The 22,039-nt window shown below is 41.4% G+C and overlaps 1 protein-coding gene across 2 annotated transcripts in view; it reads left to right on the forward strand.

Annotated features, from left to right (window-relative positions):
- The window catches only part of PACS2 (phosphofurin acidic cluster sorting protein 2), an 80,780-nt gene that overhangs the window by 935 nt on the left and 57,806 nt on the right, over positions 1-22,039 (forward strand). For both annotated transcript variants that reach the window (XM_066623129.1, XM_066623130.1), the window contains exons 2-6: positions 11,298-11,385; positions 16,519-16,608; positions 17,626-17,751; positions 20,101-20,263; positions 21,727-21,800. In XM_066623129.1, coding sequence (XP_066479226.1) covers positions 11,298-11,385; positions 16,519-16,608; positions 17,626-17,751; positions 20,101-20,263; positions 21,727-21,800 — 541 coding nt within the window. The remainder of the gene's footprint in view (positions 1-11,297; positions 11,386-16,518; positions 16,609-17,625; positions 17,752-20,100; positions 20,264-21,726; positions 21,801-22,039) is intronic.

The raw sequence follows: 22,039 nt of genomic DNA on the forward strand, positions 1-22,039 counted from the left end.
GCATTGTTGAAGGATGCCTGTCAGGATCGTAGCTAGAGGGGGGTCAGGGGGGTCATTGCCCACTCTGAGTCAGCCATTTGCCCACCCTTGCATTTATGGGTCTTTGGTGTTTCTCCATATTTATCCTTTGATTTTGCACACCAGTATATATACCCAACATAATTGCCCACCCTTAAAAAATAGTTGCCCACCCACCTCTAGAATCCTGACTAGGGGCCTGATGCCTGTTCTGTGTTTAACATCTTTCCCAGAACAAATACTGTCTTGCTACAAAAATCACTATGGAACAAAATCACTATGGTCATGTTTTGTTTTGGGAGGGGTTGCCATCAGTTTTATGAACAGTTTTATCTCTTGTTTTGCAGGCGGGTCCTAACATGACTCAGTAGTCTTGATGTAGTGCTAGGGTTGGCTCCTGGTTTGAGGGTGCTTTTTAACAGACTCCCCCTTTTAAAGCCCCAAATTGTTAGAAAGCTCACCCCCTTTTCACTAGATTCCACTAGGCTCTTAAATTAGCATTAACTATGACTTGCCCAGCTACACAGGGTCAGAATCCGCACATGGCATCCTTGGTCTGCTGCTGGAGCCCAAGCACCCTGAGGGACCCACCAGTGAGGCCTGTCTTGGTCCTTCAGAGAGGATTAGGTCCAGTCAACAATGTGCATCTACTGGCTGCCCCCCCCCCATTTTCTTGGCATCTGGTGTGATGGTGGACATAGGTTTCATTTTTTTCCTCTCTCAGCTACCATCACAAAGTTAAGGGGAAACCTGCCCACCTACCTAGTAGAGGTGGGTTGCTGGTTGGGTGCTCCCTGGGCCTGGCCAGCACAGGCATCAGTGGTTAGTCTTCCAGGGTACTTGGGCTCTGTTTGACAGCCCTTCAGATATTTGAAGGATGCCATGTGCTGATGTCAGCCCTGCATAGCTGTGCACACAATGTTCAATAGTAATGTAAGGGCTTAGAGGAGTCTGATGATCTTTCTAACTATTTGTGACTTTGCAGTAGCTATCTTGGCAAGGAGGCTGGTGGTGTCACTTTGCTGTGCAGCAGTTTGAGAACTGTAGTACAGTAATCTCTTAAGCAGAACTATGTCTTTGATCCTATTCACACTTACCTGGGAGTGAGCACCATTGACTATAATGGGACTTACTTACGAGTAGACATGCATAGAATTTGCTCTGTATCTTGCAGAGATATAAGATTTCTGAAAAGTATAGGCATGTAAAGAAGGAATAATTTTTTTTACAATAGATTTTTGATCACACGAGATATAACAGGCTGCCTACTACAATAATAAACAGCATAATTTCTGATTTGTTAGTCTAATACAGTGGTTCTGAAACTGTATTGCCCTTTATACTTCTAAGCAGAGTCTTAGGGTGCCCTGCTGTGTGTGCACAGAGACTTGGGCGCCCCAGAGTGCCAGTGCATGCACCGAGTGGCACAGTGCCAAGCAGATGGTGGCCACTTATGATGTTCTTGTAGAGCCCCTGAAGGGTTCTCAGGGAGCCCCAGGGCTCCTGGAGCACACTCTGACAAACACTGGTCTAATAAGCCTAAACTATCAGTTTTATATGTATGTTAGCTCAGATACTGGACTATTATCCTATGTAACGTGTGATCAAAGGTTTGTTTGTGTTTTGTAATATTTGTAAATATTTTGTAAAAAAAACACACAAAATATTTTGTTCCTTTAGTTAAGATGGGAGAGAAATGCAAATCTCTTAATGTGAGGAACAGAAAGTAAGTAATTGGAGTCTTCAGCTACAAGACATCTTTTGGGGAGGTACTGAAATCATAAATTTTTTGAGGCTGCAATGTTATACAGTGTTTGGTACTCCCAAGCATGCTAAAGTAAATGAAATTCATGCAGTGTGAGCTAAGAGATAGCTTCTGCTTTGGACAGGGCTGTTTACATGAACTAAAATTGAATTATTCTTTGTGCTTTTTGTTATAGTATCATAATTGTAGTGACAAATGCCAGCTTCAGAGTTTTTTAAGCAGGAAGCAAGTTTTGACTAGTTTTAGGTATTTGTGTTGTTGTTCAGATGATCCTCGCAAAGTAATTAACAAAAATATTAAAACAAGAAGCGTAAATAAAATGTGATATTATAAAACAAAGTCAAGTACCAGAAAAACTTATTAAAAGTCAGGTCTTTTCATGCTGTACTCCTAAATCAGGTTCTTAGGACCCAGTCCTATTCAGCTTTCCAGTGTTGATGCAGCCATGTCAACAGGGCATGCACTGCATCCTATGGTGAGGGGGCAGTCATGGAGGCCTCCTCAGGGTAAGGAAATGTTTGTTCTCTTACTTTGGGGCTGCATTGTAACGGTACTGATGCTGGAAAGTTGGATAGGATTGGATCCCCAATCTCCTCAGGTGAGGTAGTGGCCAAGTGGGCAGTTAGAGGAGAGAGGTGCTGCCTTTACTGGAATGTTAGGAGCTGGACAGTGGCAGCTGACTAACCTGAGTCTCTTTGTTTCTCTTGTCCCAGTTATCATAACTGTGCCCATACTGATAAATGCAGATTACCCCCTTTCACTAGTAAAAATAGACCATAAGAAGATTATTGAATCTCTCTCCATTCTTCAGGACATTGTTAGACCTACTAATAATCTTATATAGAGGCCTAGTAATTCAGCGAATTTCCTTTTCAAAAAAATAAGAAAATTAGGCAGGTGCTTAGATCTTCACTTATGTTCTAGAAAACATAAGAAATGTTAAAGCACATGCCTTAACTTCTGCACCATGTAAACCATAATATGTTCTATAGCAGTGGTTCTCACACATATAGCACCAGGATCCACTTTTTAGAATGAGAATCTGTCAGGACCCACCGGAAGTGATGTCATCAAGCAGGAACATTTTTAACAATCCTAGGCTGCAATATTTCCCATACTTACCCAGGAGTAAGTCCCATTTACTATCATTGTTAAAAGAATATATATAGTAGCTTGTTAAAAGTACAGGTCTGTAACGTTTCCCCAAACGCAGTCATGTACCATGGTAGTATCAAGTCTAATATATTAAAAATAAAATATTGAAATGAATGGAGACCCACCTGAAATTGGCTTGTGACCCATCTAGTGAACACTGTTCTACAGGCTCACTTATTACAACTTTTATGCACTCATGTTTTACTTTGAGATTTCAAACTTCTCTGAACATTGAAATGTGGGGAAACTTTGAAGTGTGGGTTAATGCTATATCAATATTTAATATGCTTTTCAGTTTCAATTTATATATATTTTTTGGTTCTGATAATCAGTCTCTTGTACAGTGCATCTCAAACTGAAAAGCACAATCCTATGAACATTTTAAAGCAATTTGGTTTGAATGGAGGAAAAGAAGGAATGCTTGGCTGTCTGTGTATGTGTGGGGGAAAGAATATTTGCATGTATTAAGCACTGATATAACACTGACCCAAGCTTCAGTATTCCCCAGACCTGCAAAGTCTATAAGAAGATCATTGTTATGGTTTACATAGCATGGACTTTAAGACAGATTTTTTCACATTTCACTGCTTTTGGGCAGGCTTTCACAAATTTTGGTTGAACCCACTGATTAACCAATATTTCCTAATAGTTGACAGTGAAGTGCAGTCCTTGCATAATTTTCGTTGCTCTTGTTTCTGAGCAAGGATGTATGGTTTGCCATGTTAAATGGTTTGTTATATTAACATATTTTACAAGCAAAGTCTGGGATTTAAAAAAAAGTTTGACTTAAAAGGAGACTTAGGGCCAAATCTATCCAACTTTCCAGCATTGTTGTAGCTATGCCAGCATGGTGCACACTGCATCCTGAGGTGGAGAGCAGTCGTGCAGGCCTCAAGATAAGGGAACATTTCTTCCGTTACCTTGGGGCTGCATTGCAGTTTCATCAGCGCTGAAAAGTTGGATAGAATTGGGACCTTAAAGTGCCTTCAAATGCACTCATGGACTAAAAGGTATGAAAATGGTAAATAGCTATTATTTATATAGTACTGTTCATGGCACTGTACATAGAATGAGAGGACAAGACCCAAGGGATTTATGATCGAGAGACACAAGGGAAATAGCAGGGAGAGAGGAGGAAGGTAAACAGAGAAAGACGATGCAATCATTTCAGTTAGAACACACAAGAACAGCCCCACTGGATCAGGCCATAGGCCCATCCAGTCCAGCTTCCTGTATCTCACAGCGACCCACCAAATGCCCCAGGGAGCACACCAGATAACAAGAGACCTGCCTCCTGATGCCCTCCCTTGCATCTGGCATTCTGACATAGCCCATTTCTAAAATCAGGAGGTTGCGCATACACATCATGGCTTGTAACGCGTAATGAATTTTTCCTCCAGAAACTTGTCCAATCCCCTTTTAAAGGCATCCAGGCCAGATGCCATCACCACATCACAGTTACATGTATGTAAGCTTAGTTATAGTAGGTGGATGTGGGTGTGGAAGGCAGATTTGAAGGAAGTAAGGGGGGGAATCACACAGGTGTTCCAGATGATAGTTGGAAGTGTAAGAAGCAGCACTGGAGAATAAACAGAATTGTTTGAAGAAGCAGAAAACTTTAGCACAGTTGAGACTGATGGAGTTAGAAGAGTGAAGACTGCAGGCAAAGTTTTATGGAATATGAGAGCTAAGAGCTAGGGAGGAGTGAGGCAACAGAGGATTTAAAAGGTAAGGACTAGGAGCTTGATTTGGATTTGGGAGAAGACATGGTCAGTGAAGGAACATAAAAGATGTGCATGCATGCATGTGTGACTTGGTCAGAGTGACAAGTGGTGAATTACCGTATTTCATCAGCAGAGTCCCAATTAACAGCAAGAAGATTAAGGTGAACCAGTGGAAGATCAATGAAAAGAGGTTACAGTAGTCAAGGGTTGGCTGGTTTTACTTTTGGTTAAGGAGGCACAGAATTGGGCCCTGGTGATGGATTGTTATGGAGTTCTCAGTTTTGATTTGCTGTGATTCTGCAGTCCTACTCTTTTTTCTCATGTGTTGTGTTTTAAGTATTTTGTATTTGGTTTGATTTATTTGATTTAAAGTGCTGTTGGTGGAGTGCCTTATTAGCATAAGGATGGCATAGAAATTTTAAAATAAATTTGATCAATAAAAGTAAAGTCAGTTATTCATGCCAGAGTTCTTTTTGTACTTGGTTGGTTGCCAGAGATGATCAGAAATGCTATGAGGGTAAGTGGTGATAGTGAGATGTTTTTTCTCTGACTTTTAAAAACGTTTTCTAACCATGTCCATATTGCTTATAAAATATAAACCTGCATCTCCAACAGCTGATGCTGACTGATTGTGTGTATGTGTGTTCCTAAACAACAGTGGTTAGTTCCAGAAAGCAACATCTGTATCCATACTCTCTGTACTTTGGACAGCAAGCCCTGTCTACATTGCTGGTATGTTATGATGTCTTTGGACCATGCTATAACTTTGTCTCATGTTGCTGCATACTCAGCCATACCGTGCTTGGGGTCTGAATGGAGCCTGCATCTTAGGGAGCTGTTGAGCTCATGATGCTTGTTTGGATGAGGGGATGACTCTAGGAGTCTGGAAAGAAACCTGTCTTCCTCAGTTTATCTTTTGGTTTTCAGCCTGCTATACTCTTATGCAAGAGCTATACTCTTAACACAAGTGGCTCTCAAACTTTTAGCACCAGGACCCACTTTTTAGAATGACAATCTGTTGGGACCCACAGGAAGTGTTGTCATTAACCTGGAAGTGATATCATGGCCAGAAGTGACATCATCAGTTTAGGCTTCAAACCTAAGCTGCAATCAGCCAAAGGTCCCCTTACACAGTAGTTTGTGCTGTTATGTATATTGCATGGCTGGGAATTCAAACATTCTAGCTTGGAAGTCAAACCAGAATGCAGACTTGGATCCTTCTCCAACTGCACAGCCCTCCCCCCTTTCCAGCATCCCATCTTCCCACCTATTCAGAGCAAAGCACCATGCCTCTCTCCCACCAAGAGTCTGTCCTGTATTCAGGCTCTGTACTCTGTATTCTTTGCTCTCTATTTTGAATGGTGGCTAGGTACTGCGTTTCCCACCTGAAATTGGCCATCGACCCACAGTTTGAGAAATGCTGCTCTAACAAACTAAACCACTTTAAAACATCATGTCAGTTGGTACTGGATAGAGATCTGTTTTTTCGGTGATAGTTTTTTTCGCTTTCTGCACTTAATGGGTAATGACTGTGACTGCATATGCTGACACTATATCTCCTACATAGTACACTTTTAAAGTGATTATAATTATAATTTAGAAAAATGTCACCTTGGAATGAAAGTGCATAACACCATCTTCTGCACTTTCTTTTTGGGGAAAAACAAAATCTGTGAAAAAATAAAAACTTCTAAGAACACCTCTAGTACTGGCGTGTAATAATTCTGACTGTAGGAGGTAAAACTTGCTGAGGATTAAACTTTTAGGTGAAGATTGCTCTTTATTGGAATTCTGGTATGCTTGTGCAGTGAAAAATGTTGTGTAGGCTTAGGTCAGTTCTCAGTGAACACAGTTTTTTTTTGTTTTTCCCCCCTACTTTTCTTTTCTTCCTTCTCCCACTATTTCTCTACAAAGGCTGGAGACATGCCAAAAACTACAAGAATGAGGCAGAGGGTTGGGTGATGTAGGACAAGGAAATGGGTTTTAATTTTAGGTAAAGGAACCTAGTCTCATTTTGAGAGCTTTTTTAGATGAAAGCTACCAACAGCTGGCAGGTTGCCTCATAAAATATGACACAGATTTCTAATTCATGGAGAAATATAGATTGCTGCTTTGTTTTCATAACTTGTAGAGATAACTCAAAACAGTGCATTACATAACAAGAGCCCTATTGGTTCAGGCCAGGTTGTAGGGCTGATACCTGTGTTTGAACTAATATTTTCAGGAAGGGACTTGCCAAAGAAGCAAGTCAAATAGAGATAACAGATGATGTTCTACTAGGGCTTAATGACAAATTAATAAGAAATCAGTAGGACGAGATGGCATCCACCTGAGAGTTCTTAAACTCTAAAACCCAGAAGTTTCATACTTTCATCATTCATACTGACTGGTAACTTGTGGTGAATCTTTCCTCCATATGACTGTCTAAACTCCTTTTCAAGGTATCTAGGCTAGGTGCCATTGCAGCGTCATGTGGCAAGGAGTTCCACATATAAGTTACCTAGGGTAGATATAGGCGGGACCCTGTGTCTGTAGTGTATCAGTTCTAGGGCCTCCAAGCTGATATGGACATAGGGGGAACCCTGACTCCATGGCTCCCCCTCACATGCTCCCCGTGTGTCCCCTGCACTCATTAACGTGGTTTATATGCATACCAGAAAGAAATGTTTCTTGCTTTAACGGATTGCTATAAGCATTCAAGCTTATAGCAACGCCCAGGCAGGCTTCTGGCAGCCTGAATGCTTGAAAAAACTAGATCAATGCTAACCTTCTGTTTCCTGTTAGTGTTGATCTAGTCTTTTCTAGCATTCAGGCTGCCTGGGTGTCGCTATAAGGTTGAATGCTTATAGCAGCCTGTTAAAGTGAGAAATGTTTCGCCCTGGTAAGCATATAAACATGTTAATGGATGGGTGCTGGGAGCTCAGGGACACCCAGATCCTTGGGTAACTGAATCCGTGGATACAGGGGCATGACTGCTTGAAAGGGCATTTAAAGGTCTATCTTCATAGCCAGTATTTGCACTGATGTGAAACTAGCTTCTGAAGGCACCTTGTTCAGTGCTAGTTTGTTGGGTTATGTGAGGGGTCTTGGAAGTCCTGCTATGAACATGGAACTCGCTATGCATGGCATTGAATTAGGGCTGCTGTGTTAAACTGATAAGCAATAAACTTCTTTCTTACTGAAGAAATAATGCCCTATGCCCTTCTCCCTGTTTCTGGGCTTCTGGGAGATAACTAGTGGGCCTCAGTGGGAAACGATTGAATGGATCTTTGACCTGATCTTTATGTTCTTTCAGTAGCTACCTCCCTAGCACAAAGCCTTCTCCCCTTCTTACTACATTAGGCCCTTCTACTACCACCGATCCCACTCTATGGCAAAAAGAACTTTTTAATGATTGAAAGTCTCTAGCTAAGGTTCCAGTCGCCTGCTTTTTACATCAATCTCTAGAATACACGTGAAGTGTATACTAGAGGTGATACCACCTCTGCCTGCAAGTGCACTGAGCAATGTATAGATTTGCTTGGAGTGGTTCTGCTTTGTCTGAGAGGTGTTCAAAATACGTTGACAGTTTGGGGTAATGCAGCACATCCTATTTCCTCACTTCTGTTTCTGCATCATGCAGTGGATGTGTGTGTGAGCTGCATTTGTATCACACCTTGGAGGATGACTTATAACAACTCAATTTGCATAGAACTTGGAAGCATGGAAATAGGATCTGCCAGTCACTTCCACATTCTTATTGCTGCTTCAAAGTGTTACACAGATAGAAGTGGGGGGACAAACCTTTTGATGCAAATGTTTTACTAGTGTCATTCTACTCTTATTCTTATCTTTATTGCCAGGCAGATAAACAGGCTGTATTAATGGAACATTAAAAAAAATTTTTTTATTGGTGTCTCTGTTGCTGGAAGAATACAAACATTGATTGTCCTCTGTTAGAAAACTGGTACAAAAAGGCACTTCATACAACGGTGGACAAAGGGAGTACATGCTTTTTGTTTGAACTGCTTTTGTTTCCTTAGTGCAGAGATGAGATTTCAATGAATTGGCTCAATAATGGCAACAGATTAATTATAATGTCACCTCGCTGCCCTGAGCATAAATTCCATACATGGTAGCAAACAATATCTTAATTTGGTTCAAGCAGAAATCATTGTACAGGTTTTTGAGTTCACCAGAACTGTCTTTAGACTAGATGTTAAGCAAGAAATGAACAAAAATCCAAAAGGCAAGGGAGGAAGAAGAGCAAAGGTTTTTATTGTATATGATGAGAGAACCTCTCTGAGCATAAATGCTCTTATGTTTATTTGAATAATGTGTGTTTTATTTATTTTTCACATTTTTATATCATCCTTCCTCCAAGGAGCTCAGAGTGGCGTACATATTTCTTCCCCTCCTTTAGTCCTCACAACATCCCTATGAGGTAGATGAGGCTGAGGGAGAGTGACTGGCCCAAGGTCACCTTGGAAGTTTCATGGCTGAGTGGAGTTTTGAGCCTGGATCTTACAGGTTTAAGTTAATCTTCTGCACCATTACACCATCTCCCTTTCTACTCTTGTGGGACCTCATGGCACTTACGTAGATGAAACAATGCAATAAAAGCAAATAACAAAAACCAACAAATTTGCCTGCACTGAGCAGGTGGTTGGATAAACTCTGAGATCCTTTCCAACTCTTAACATTCTATGATTCCCAATTAAATGCCCAGTGACTGCTTTGGTGAACTTAGATAAAGACATTCACTAAACAAACTACCATACCTGTTTGCTTTGCCATGCGGTCTTTATGCAATGGCACTGATTTCGAAGTGTCTCAGGGAAGCATCTTTCCCATTGAACCTTATGCTGAGGCTTTCCTTAAGGGAAAAATACGATAGGAAAAAGACGATAGGAAAAAGAAATGAGGAGAGCTTAGTAATCACATAATCTTTTAGTATGTTCATTTACAATAGCCTGTCCTTCATTAATGTAAACCCAAAAGGATGATAGTTTTTTGGGGTAGAAGTAATTAAAATACATTGGTATTGTTTTTACTTGTATAATACCATCAGTCTGCATGGCATCTACAGTAGAAAATTGGTCTTGAGGGGCTCACAATCTAACAGAGAAATAAGAGGGGGACAACAGAAGAAGTGGAGTGGTGCCTGATAGATGGGAAAGATTGTTTCATGTACATGTATTTAAGTTTAATTGCAACAAGGTACAGGAATGGGGAGTAGTGCCAAAGGAAAATTGGGTGTTCAGGAGAGGTTTGAAGGAAGTGAGAGATGAAACATCCTTTAGGTCAGCTGTTCCCATACTGTGAGGTGTGGCTCTGTGGGGTGGGGTGGTGAATACTCAGGGGCCTTGTGGGACACTTGCTGCCTGAGCCACTTGGCAGCAAGACCACGCTTCTCCGAAGACTGTGGAGCAGAGGCTTGGCCTAGGGCAGCCACTCCAGTTGTCCTACCTGGAGATTGCTCTGGGTATAGTACTCCAGTCAGGTTGCTTTCATTCCTCTCCTAATACGTACAATCCAAAGTGTTAAAAATGATGGAAAAGTGCAGGCGTTTTCTATCACTTCCGGTGGGAACATGTAGTAGTTCAAGCATATTGATTTACCACTGTGGCCTCCCTCATTGCTGCTATTAGTTGGAAAAAAGGCACTGTTTATTCTAATGGCACTTTGTTTCTAAGTAACAAAGAAAGTTCTTAAAGTCAGAAAATGCATAGTTGCATCATAAGATCTGCCCGCAAAAAAATATTCAGACAATGGGCAATTTAATCCTTGTAACAAATTCATCATACACCTGACAGTTCGGGTGGCCCCCTCAGGAGCCTGCTGTGGCCCCAATGTTCTGTTTCTTCCATTTGGCCCCCGAGAAATATGGCGGGGAACCTTGAGGACCACATTGAGAATCTCTGCTCTAATAGAAAGGATTCTAAGGCGGTGGTTTTTTTCAGTATTTGGAAACATCACCTATGTCATGATAAGGATCTTCTTAGCTTTCCTCTAGCTGCAAAGATTGCCTGAATATGTAAATAGCAACAAGAAATTCCATCTAGGTCAGACTGTTTTCTTACCATCTTCTAATTATTCTTTGACTACAGTACCTGAGAAAACACTGCAGAACAATACCTCTTAATTGATGATAATGGTAGTATTCAACTATGTTCTCTTGAACATGTTTTAAGTACTGTATCACTATTTCATTTGCACTGATATGCAATTTATAGAACCATGTTATATTTAATCTCTAAGGTCCTCCTTTGTTCCCTTTCCTAGCATGTGATTGATGTTTTCAAACTTATGGTTTTTGTGATTTTCATTTTCTATATAAGGAAATGTTCTCTTTGAATAAACGAAAATTAAAAAATGAATACTCTTATGTGAAAAGCACTTTTGTGTAGGAAATTAGGCCACCTAAATATATGGTTGTTGCTAGTGATCGATATGCTTTTTCCTATATGGATGCATGTATGATGAATTTTAAAATGTTCAAAATTGCCCTAACTTAACTTAAAGGATTTTATTGTATTTTATTTGGGTGACTCTTTCTGAGTTACATGGCTTCATCTCTTGTGTTTTACACTTGTATACCAAAGACTTAGGTATTTCAGTTGTAACAGTGTTGTCTATATATTTTTAATCTTTAGGTTGTGCAGCTTGACATTGAAGAAACTGGTAGTCTTAAAAGAACTGGATAAGGATCTCATTTCTGTGGTAATTGCAGTCAAAATGCAGGTAATTTTAAGCATTTTACAACATGAAAGAAGCTAATCTGTTGCATGGTAGAGAGTTTTAGGGCCCAATCCTATCCAGCTTTTAAGTGCCGCTGTAGCCACAGTGCAGCCCCAAAGTAAGGGAACAAACATTCCCTTACCTTGAGGAGGCCTCTGTGACTGCACCTCCATTGCAGGATGCAGAGCATGGCCCATTGGCACAGCTGCATCAGCACTGTTGAATAGGATTGGGCCCTTAGTGGCCAGTAATATGATCCTGCTGTCTAACAAATCCCTCCTCAACCACAAAGCTCCCTGGGTGACCTTGGGCCAGTCACTTTCTCTCAGCCTCGCCTACCTCACAGGGTTGTTGTGAGGATAAGAAAGGGGAGGAGCAGCTGTGTAAACCGCCCTGAGCTCTTTGGAGGAAGGGCGGTATAAAAATGTGAAAAATAAATAAATAACTTAACCTCCCCTATGTAGGTAAGTTAGTTTAGTTACCAATAAAACAGCAGCACTGTTTTGTGACACCTTAAAGACTTAGTGCATTGAAGCACTGTAGCATAAGTGTTTGTGGTTTAGAGTCCACTTCAACAGGTGAAGGGGCATCCTCAGTTGTATGGTAAGGCTGTTTATACGTATTGTCCTTTTCCCCACTTTGTGAGTGAGTTTTTAAGCCAGAGCTTGCCCTTTAGCAGAGCTTATGCTTTGGGGTGATATGTTCACATGCAAGTTTTTTTTTTTATAGTGTTGAGTATTTTTAAGTGTTTATTCTGGAGATATTTAGTAGATTTTTTTGTCTCCCTCATTTTCTAGATTAGTCCAGACAGCCCAATCCTAAACCCCAGGGCTACCATGAGGAGCAGTAGTGCAGAAATAGCTGCCATTGCATCCTATGGGGCTGGGGCAGCCAAAGGAGTCTCCCTGGGGTAAGGGAACAAATGTTACCTTACCTTCTGTCGAGCTTACAGCTGGAAATGGGTCTCCTTGGAGCTGAGCCCACTATTTAGTGGGTGCAGAACTGACGAGCCCCATATTGAGTTTTCCGGCTTGGGAGGTTGCACAGGTTTCAGCAGCACAGTCTGCTGCAATCTCTGCCCCCCTCCAGGGCCCAGTCCTCCCACTGGCCTGCTCTCCACCCATCCAGTTCTGCCCTTCCCCACCCTCCTCCCACACCAAAAGGCCTCTCCGCTGGCCAGTGTTAGTGTTTCCACTAGCCGCACTTCACCACCATCTTCTTGGTGGTGAGGCCCAGCGCTGATTGGTGCAGGCCTTGGCGCCGTGTCCTCTCTGCCAGGGCAGGAGTACCTTACGGAACTTTTGGAACAGTGGTTCCAGTGGCTGCTGGGGCAGCATGACAGGCACTGGAGCTGCCTCGGTTCAGGCTTGGGGCCTAATGGTAAAATGGACATGTCCAGAACCTGGGAAATGCTGTTGATTCAAAATAAATTCATTCAAAGATTATTTCTGTTTAACAAATTCCATTACATATCTGACCCTATGAGTTGCTCAGTTTAATATATTTTTAAATGTTTGTTTATTAATTTTTTACATTTTAATGCCATTTGTCTTGCAAGGAGTTCAGGGTGTTGTATATGTTTCCTCTTTTTGTCTTCACAACAACCCTGAGTCTTTCCACTTGTTCTCCCTGTCTAAAAGGATGCAGAAGAATGCCAACAACAACCACTAGAAAAAACACTATGCTGGGGTGAAGCGGGGCAGTTATTCTGTCCCTGTTAAACACAAGAGGTGCACCACTTGGAAAAGTCCCTCTTTGCCCAGTTAGCAGGGGCCCGTATTAGAAGATGATTCCTCACTGGCAAGGACATATTGGAACAGCTGGTGGTGTTGGGCACTAGCTTAGGTAGCCTTATCTTTTTGAAAAGCAAACCCAGGGGCAATTACCTTCTTAGAGTCCATTATAGTTAAGGTATTACCTCTGAACATGAAGTTCTATCTCCACGTTCTGAGAACAAATGGAAAAGACTCATGCTCTGTATATGCAAACTTCCAGTGACTGATCCTCCTGCTACATCAATATGTTCTTCAGCTTGATGGTCTTAAAGTGAGGCTAAAGAAACTAAAATGGGATTGTTAATCCATATTTAAGCAGTAATAATTGCTTGGGACAAGTAAGAAAGATACACTCACAGCCCAATCCTATTCATTCACACTCACCCCCACCGCCACCAGTGCAGTGGTGCCAAAATGTTGACTGCTGCATCTTATGGGGGGGCGGGCATGATGAAATGGTGAAAATGATTGGTAGAGGAGAGCCAGTACAGTAATTAATAGGCACTGCTTCCTGGTGGATGCCTTTCTGCTGGGGTTTAGATATGCTTCCCATTTAAGTGCTAACCTAAAGATATGTAGTGGGCAAATGGCAAACTCTGTTGCCATGAAGTGAGCAACTGGCAAGCTCTGTTGCCATGGCAAGTGTGAATTGGTTATAAAGATCCAGGCTTAAGCAGGATTTTTAGAGTGGCTAAAGGGCATATGTTAAATGCAGTGAGGTTAGAGAGGGAAAAAAGTGTGTATTAAATGCAGTGGGATTAGAGGTTTATTTGTTTTGTGCCCCAAGTTTCTCCCTGAAAGGCATCCAAAGCAGCTTACAGAGCCATAAAATTATACCACTTTAAAACAGTACATAAGTTGAATGTTGAAGCATTCTTAAATAATTAAAATATCATAAATAAAACACAAACAAGCAGCAGTCACCTCTTAATAAATGAATAGAAGGGCCAGGCCTGTAAAATCATATCAGCAATAAAACATTCCCATAAAATCCGCAGTACATCCAATATTAAAATCCCCATAAATTCAGAAGGCCAGTCTGAAAATAAACATTATTAGGACACGCTGGAAAGCTTCTAAGGCAATAATTTTCAACCTTTTTCATCTCATGGCATACTGACAAGGCACTAAAATTGTCAAGGCACACCATCAGTCTTTTGACAATTGACAAGACAAACCATGCTGCTGGTGGGTTCACATCCCTCAATGGCCCTATTAATAAATTATATTTAATTTAATAAATAAATAAATTCACTAAACTCCCATAGCACACTTGTGGACCACTCGTGCCTTGGCACACTGGTTGAAAATTGCTGTTCTAATGAATGAGCAGTTTGTAAATAGAGGGAGGGAATTCCAGAACTGAGAGAGAGGGAATTCCCTTCCAGATAAATAAATAAATGACATTGGTACCACTACTAAGAAGGCCCTATTTCTTGTTGCTGCCACTACTATCTCCATAGGCGAGGATACCTCTAAGAGGGTCTTCTCTGATGACTGGAGGGGATGAGCCCAATTATATAGGAGGAAGTACTCTCTCAAATACCCTGGCCCCAAGCCATATTGGACTTTAAAGGTCAACACCTTCAATTGGGCCTGGAAACAAATTTGCAGCCAGTGCAGTTGCTGGAGCAGCAACCCAAAAGAGCCAACCTCCAGCAATCACACAAACCACCTCATTCTGCACTAATTGCAATTTCTAACCTTGCAGTGGTCCTTGCAATAGTCTGATCTCAGTGTTACCAGACATGAATCCTTGTGGCCAGGTCCAAATAAATGACAATAGCATGTTTGAATTAAGGTCAGAGTTGTTACAGGTGAAGAATATTAAGCCCTAGTGGTGTAAGCTATCTATTCCTCCACAAGTATCTGCAGCTCTGCATTTCAGTTGCACTTTCTGTAGATGTCCAAGAGTAATTGTGTTCTGTTTGAATCAGAAGTGATTGATTAGGTGGAAGACATGCGCTTGATAGATACTTCTGTTTCTCTTCCCTTCAGAGATGCTTAGGTCTGGACCTCTTCATGCAAAACTTAAAACATGCATTCAGTGACTGAGGAAAAGCACAGGGATAACTTAAATCTAGATTGTAAAACTCATGTGTTGCATAAAAACAAAGAGTTGCTGGTTCTCTCTCTTCTGTATTTAATGCAGAAGATTTCAGTCTTGATGGCTATTTGGGAAGCTTAAGAACTGGCAAATAAATGATTTGGACAGATATGCTTTGTATGGAAATATGATGACCTCATTTGAACAAATTACCCAGATCTTGTTAGAAAGACTGCCAAAATATCAATGGTTATGAAAAATATGTTTTATAGTTAGAGATGTTTGTTTCCAGTGAGTAAGATAGGATTGCAGGCTAAGTCTTACTGAACACAATGGGCTTGCTTTTGAGTAAAATAACTCTGTTTTCAAACGCCTCTATTTATAATGAATAAAAAATTAAAATATATTGTCTCCAGATTTAAAACTGTGGTCTGAAGAACCAGTTCAGAAAAGCTGTATGTTTAGCTGGAAGAAGAGAAGTTTGAATGGTGACATGGTGGTACAGCAGTTGTTATTTTCAAGGATTCTGTTCCCAGAACTCACTAAAGCAAATCCATTTGAAAAATAATGTCCTTTTGCTCAGCTATTTAAAAACAGCCTTGCTGACCTTTGTGATGCACACAGAGGCAATCAGTCTCTCTCCAGGTACTTAGTAAGACAAGTGACCCCTCCCTTCCCCAGGAGCCCAGCACAGAGAAAGAATGCAGGAGGTGATAATGACTTGCATTCTTTCACCTGCTCAGGGAGAAGGGAGGGGTCACTTGCCTGGGAGTGAGGCTGTTCTAAGTGCCTGGAGAGAGAATGATTGATGAATTGTCAGCCTGGTGCCCTTTCTCGCATTAATGAGGCTATTGTTAAACAACTTTTTTCCTTTGATTTAAAGGGCCCTTCTCATTGTGTTGAGTTAAAACTGAAAGTGAAAAAATCCATCGATAATTAGGTTATACCTGTACTTATTAAATACAGGTATACTGTACTTATGAAGGGCTGTTGCATGGAACAGGACAAAGATTTGTTTTCTGTCCCCCCCCCGTCCCGTCCCCCCCCCCCCCCCGGCACTTGTTCTCTGCTCCACCCCACTCCACTCACTATTAAGATCTAATAGGCTTCAGTTACAGGAAGGCAGATTTTGATTGAATATTAGGGAAACTTCTTAACAGTAAGTAAGTGATGATGGGTGTGTGTTTGCTTCACCACAGGAAGGGACTCAGTGGCCTGGGCATTATATGTACCTGGGCATTTGTCTCTTCTGGGATCTCCTAAGCATGTGTGATTAATCAGCCAATATCTGATGTGTTCTTTTTTTCTGCTTAGGGTTCAAAACGAATATTGCGATCTCATGAAATTGCTCTGCACCCCAGTGGGCACGTGGAAACCGATCTTGCACTGACCTTTTCTCTACAGGTACTGTGAAAGATTCTAACTTTTACTCAACTGCATCTCTTAACATAAGCGCCTCCATGTAAGACTGATTTTATTAGTATGTACCTTTAATATTTTTTTAAAGAATTGACTGACTAAATTAAATTTAATATGGAATCATAAGGCTGGAAGCTACTAGTCATGAAATACGCATGTACCTCCAAATATTATCCCTCTGTGAGCAACCTACATGTATTCAGACCCTGCCTTTTGTTGCAACTTCTTCTAAATCTCCTGTTAGTGCAACAACTATCTAGAGTTGTTGTTGCGCTCCACTTCCACTTCTAAGGAGCTGGGGAGCCTTGCAGTCGTTCGCGAAGAGCTCCCCGCACCCCCGACAGGCTGCTGCAAGAACTGGTGAGTGCATCCCAGTCCCTGCAGCCCTCCTGAGTGGTACGATCCTGGGAATCACATCACTACCTCCCTCTGCCTACCCCCGCCCCTTAAGGGAAAGAGGCCATGGCCTTCAGGCTGGGGTGTTGCGACGCCCCAGTCTTAAAACCACTGCTTGAAGATGGATTGGGTTGAACCCATACCCCATCATTGCCCCATTCAATCTCCCTCCAGTCCCCTTTGTGTACTTACCTGCACCTGTCTTTGTGCAGATCTGGGTGCTTGCTAGCTGAGATGCTGGTCAGGCCCCTCACACTGGCCTAGTCATGTTTTGCAATAGCTGTAAAGCTGTTTATGCTGGCGGGGTGCATATTCCACCAGTCTAAACGGCGGATAAGATTGGGCCATTAATTTTCTCATTTAGTCTGTTGACAAATGGCCTGTGATGTGCCTGGACCCAGATAATTGCTGGGATGTTAATATTAGGCTTGTTGAAGAGAGAGCTTGGGTCCAAAGGTTACTTCTCCCACCCCAGATTTTAATTATAAACTACATTCAGCCAATTGCTTTTACGAGACAATCTGTGATCCATTTAAGAAGATGATTATGATATTGATTTTGACTGTTCTTGCACTGTACTAAATCTTTGAAATGTATCAACTGCAGTATCCACATTTTTTGAAACGAGAAGGCAACAAACTTCAGATTATGCTACAGAGACGGAAACGGTATAAAAACAGAACAATTCTGGGTTACAAGACTTTGGCAGTGGGTTCTATCAACATGGATGAGGTAGGTACTCATCTCCATGACTCGTAAGTATGTCAGTTACCTTACAGATGGAGGTCTCATATGCAAAATTAAAGGTTATTACAGAAGATATTTGCTGATGCTCTGTAAACCATTGCAGATGTGGTGTTAAAGTTCTTTCAAATGTTGTAGTAGTGGGAGACCATATTAATACTGTTCAAAGCAAACAGCCCAGAACCAAATATTATTGAATTGTTGATGAATACTTTCTTTAAGAATATGGGAAGAAATAATTTAATAGCTGTTTGTCAATTTTGTAATTCTGCTAGTCAAGTTTACAGTTTTTAATTGTCAAAATACTAATTGCAGCAATAAAAATTCAATCATACCCTAACAAATAATAGAAAATACAAGACAAGGTTTGTCTTTAAAATGTGGAAAATCATCAGCCAGGTATCTATTACTATAATTAACTTAAAATTAACTTTCAAAACTTACACAGCACACATTCCTACACCAAGCTCACATATAATTATTTACCCTAACTCAGAGTTTCTCAAACTGTGGGTCGTGACTCGATTTCTAGTGGGTCCCACAGAGCTTCCAATGAAAACACAGGTGATGGAAAGATCGCATAACTAATTGCCTCACACCCTGAGACTATTCAAAAATAGATAGTTGTTAACTGCCCTGCAGGGAGCTGAGCTCCTGCAGTTTGCAAACTTGTGTAGATATAGGGAGATAAATGTTTGAGTGAATTTTTTGTGTTTATTTCCAAGTCATTCAATGACAGGTAGTTGGGGCAGGTCACATAACTAAGGTCACATAACTAAGCCACTCAAGCCTTAGGCTGTTCATTAGGGCTTCCTCATTACCTGAAATGGATCATGTTTTTCTGCAAATAAAAAGCAAACAAGACACAATCAGTTCTCTTTATATGCGAATCGCTGTGCTTATCAGCAAGGGGCAGAATTGCCACCTACTCTCATTATCTGTTACTCTTTTCTCATTATTCCCCTGCCCCCATACTGTCTGGATTGGGTCAACTTTCTGCATCAAACAGGCATTGGTATTGGCCCATGGAGAACTGTCGGACACATTTGTGTCGGCAGCTTCCAGACTTGCCCCACCATCTTGGGGACTTCAGCTTGAACCTTCACAAGCCTGGTGATGAGGAGGTCTCTGGAAGGCTACCTAAGGGTTGCTCTGGGGCTGGCGCAAGCCCAGGGAAGGAGTCAAGAAACAGGTGTAGGAGGAGGAATGAAGCAACCCCACAGCTGAACTCTGAGGCCTCATTGTTAGGCCAGCAACCTGCAGTGAGTTGAGAGAGAGCCAGCATAGAGAAATTGCCATCGCCACACCCACTGAGGGATATCCAGCATAGAGGAAAAAGCATCAGATGTTGGAGATGTTGATGAGCCCTTGCTATCACTCAACCCCATAGACTTCAAATTAAGATTCAGGTTCATAAAGTTCATAGAGTGTATTATGAAAAGAGTCCTCTGGAACCGAACCCCATTTTCCCCATAGGCTCAATGATTCAGTATCTGCTAATTCGGTGTCCACTAGGTTTTCCAGGAACTTAACCCTAGCAGATAACGAGAACTGACTGTATTACTTGTAAATAAATAAACTTATCTCTTTTTATAACACCTTTTTTAAGTCGCGTAAAGCTAGATGGGTCCTGATAGTGTTGTTTTAAAAAATGGGTTCTGGTACTAAAACGTCTAAGAACCACTGCCCAAGCTAATCTTACAGGCATGGCTGAAAACTGCTGACTAGGATATTGTGTCCATGCAGGAGCTACTTGTCACCAGTGGCATAGTAATGAACATGTAGCCCAGTGCCAATTGCAAAATGATGCCCTAGAAGTGATGTTGCACCCAGACTTTTAAAAAAGTGAAAAAGGTAAGACATCTGCTATCCAGGGTCAAAGAAGATTTTGTAGTCCCCCCACAACAAAATCAAACTTAATTTATTAAGTAAATAAATAAAAAATTTCTGGTTAATTGGCCATAACTTTTGACAGAATACAGTTATTCCAGTGAGGTTTTGTTTCATTGCATTCAACATTAAATGACCTTTCCAATGATACATAACATGTTGGTATTATTTGTACATACTAAGGTTTTCACAATTTTGGGCACTAGTCTCAAGCTCAGCTTGTTGCCCCTCTAAAGCTTGTTACCCAGTGCACCTACTATCCCATGCACTCCCTTAGCTACACTACTGTTCATCACCTTCCCATCCTGTTGGTGGTTTCCCCTGCAACAACAGAATTGTCTTCAACAAGTCTTCTTTCTGAAATATAGAGAGTAGCTCTTTGAGTAATTAAAACAATGAAGTGAGTGAGAAAAAGATTTAAATCCATGCTTGTTTCTCTAATTTCAGGTATTGCAGCACCCAACAGAAGGAGGCCAGGTTTTGTGTCTCTTTAGTAGCATCAAAGAAATTACAGCTAAAGTAGCAGAAATTTTGATCTTTTCACTGTCTAGTCAACCAATAGACCAAGAGGATAGTACCATACAGGAGAGCCAGAAAATTAAATCAACAGGTAACTTTTAGAACCATGAAAAAGTTCATATTCTGTGCCTTTTAGTACTTGCAGTTGTGCTTGATGGTCATGAGGTAATAATACTTTGCATTGATGTAGCACTTTCTGATTAAACAAAGCACTTCACATACAAACAAAGCACTCACTGTAGTTTTGCAAGAATCCTGTCAGCTGAGTGAATAATATTATCCCTGTATTGCAATTGGCCTGCTGAGGCTGAGAAATGGGTTGCCTAAGGTCACCTAGTCCTAGTGAGTTGATATCAGGAGAACTGGGGAAGTCCTGATTTGCAGCCTAGTTGCTTAGCCACTATGCCCTACGTGACATGACTGTGGAAGATGGTGGACGTTATTTGTCAGGTTCTGCAAGGTGCCATTTTGTTCCCCTTCTGTTCAGAGTGGATGTAATTGTGTGGAGATGTGACATTCAATTAACGACAACACTCCATGCATGTGCACGCTCTCTCTTTTGCCTCTGACTCAGGCTTGCAGTTTTGGTTCTCTTCAGTGCCTGACTGTGATTCGGAATTGAACGTAGAAGTGCTGGTAGTGAGCTGATTATATGATGACTGGATTATGTGGCTTAGAAGGGATAGAACTCCTCTCAGTGGAGTTCAGCTTCAGTCTCCTCTAGTAACTCAGCCTTGCAGCTTTTGGTACTCTTGGATTTATAATTGAACCTGGATTCTGAGGTTGCAGTGATGGCCAGAAGTGCCATTGGTGAGAAGACTGTGGCCTTTTCTTTCAGGTAGAGACTAATGGCTGTCATTCATACTCTAATAACTTAGAGGCTAGATTGCTAGTGTTTTTCATAGGGTTATTCATGATGAGAGCTTTTTTTTGTCCTTTAGTACATTGTTTTTTTGCTTTTTGAGTGGAGGCCTCAAAGTGGCTCACGGCATTCATAAAGTATTGTAGATCCTTTCAAAAGCGCTCACTTAAAAACAGCCCAGCTAGAACATATGTCTGATTTTTTGCTTGCCTTGCTCCCTTCACTTCCCACAAGATAGTTGGTGCTAGGTAGTCCTTGGGTAGTCTACCAGGAGTAAAAATATCTTTCTATTTAGAGGTATCAAATGGTGAAAATACTATCACCTACATTTGGACGAATTGGATCCTTGTAAGCAGTTATACCAGTGGTCCAGTTGCCTTGTGAACTCTATTAAAATTATAGAGATGACTTCTGTAAGCCTAATGACTTGTGCTCAGTGTACCCGAGGAATAATCTCTACTCCTATGTTCTTTTATGATGGGCCAGGAATGTAGCTTCTGTTTTTGTGATGGGTGAGATATGAGTGAAAAAATGAGGAAAACAGAAGTGTCAAGTCTCTTGCATTTTTGTGTCACGTGAAAACTTGTCATTTTTTTCCTGGTTTACCTTTTTTAGTCCTCTGTAATCAGGTGGGGTAGGTTGTTAGCAAAAACGTTTAACTAGTGCTTCTGGGTTGTTGTTTTTTCTTACAGACAACTATTCTGAAGAGGAATATGAAAGCTTCTCTTCAGAACAAGAAGCAAGTGATGATGCTGTTCAGGGACAGGTACTACAGAAATCCTTCCTGTTCACCACTGTGCAGATGAGCACTTTGCTAGAATGAGACCATTTTGGGACTGTCAGGGCCAGCCCAACCATGATGCTAGTTGAAAGGTTCATATCAAGCTGAGCCCACCCCCCTGCTCCTCCCAGAGCAGCAAAATGATGAGGGGTGCCCTAGCCTGCCAGCTGCTCCCCTTCACCCTGCTACTGACCAGGCTGCTTCAGTCATGATACTTGATCCAG

This window comes from Tiliqua scincoides, chromosome 4, assembly GCF_035046505.1.
Source record: "Tiliqua scincoides isolate rTilSci1 chromosome 4, rTilSci1.hap2, whole genome shotgun sequence".
In the NCBI taxonomy this organism is placed as follows: Eukaryota; Metazoa; Chordata; class Lepidosauria; order Squamata; family Scincidae; genus Tiliqua; species Tiliqua scincoides.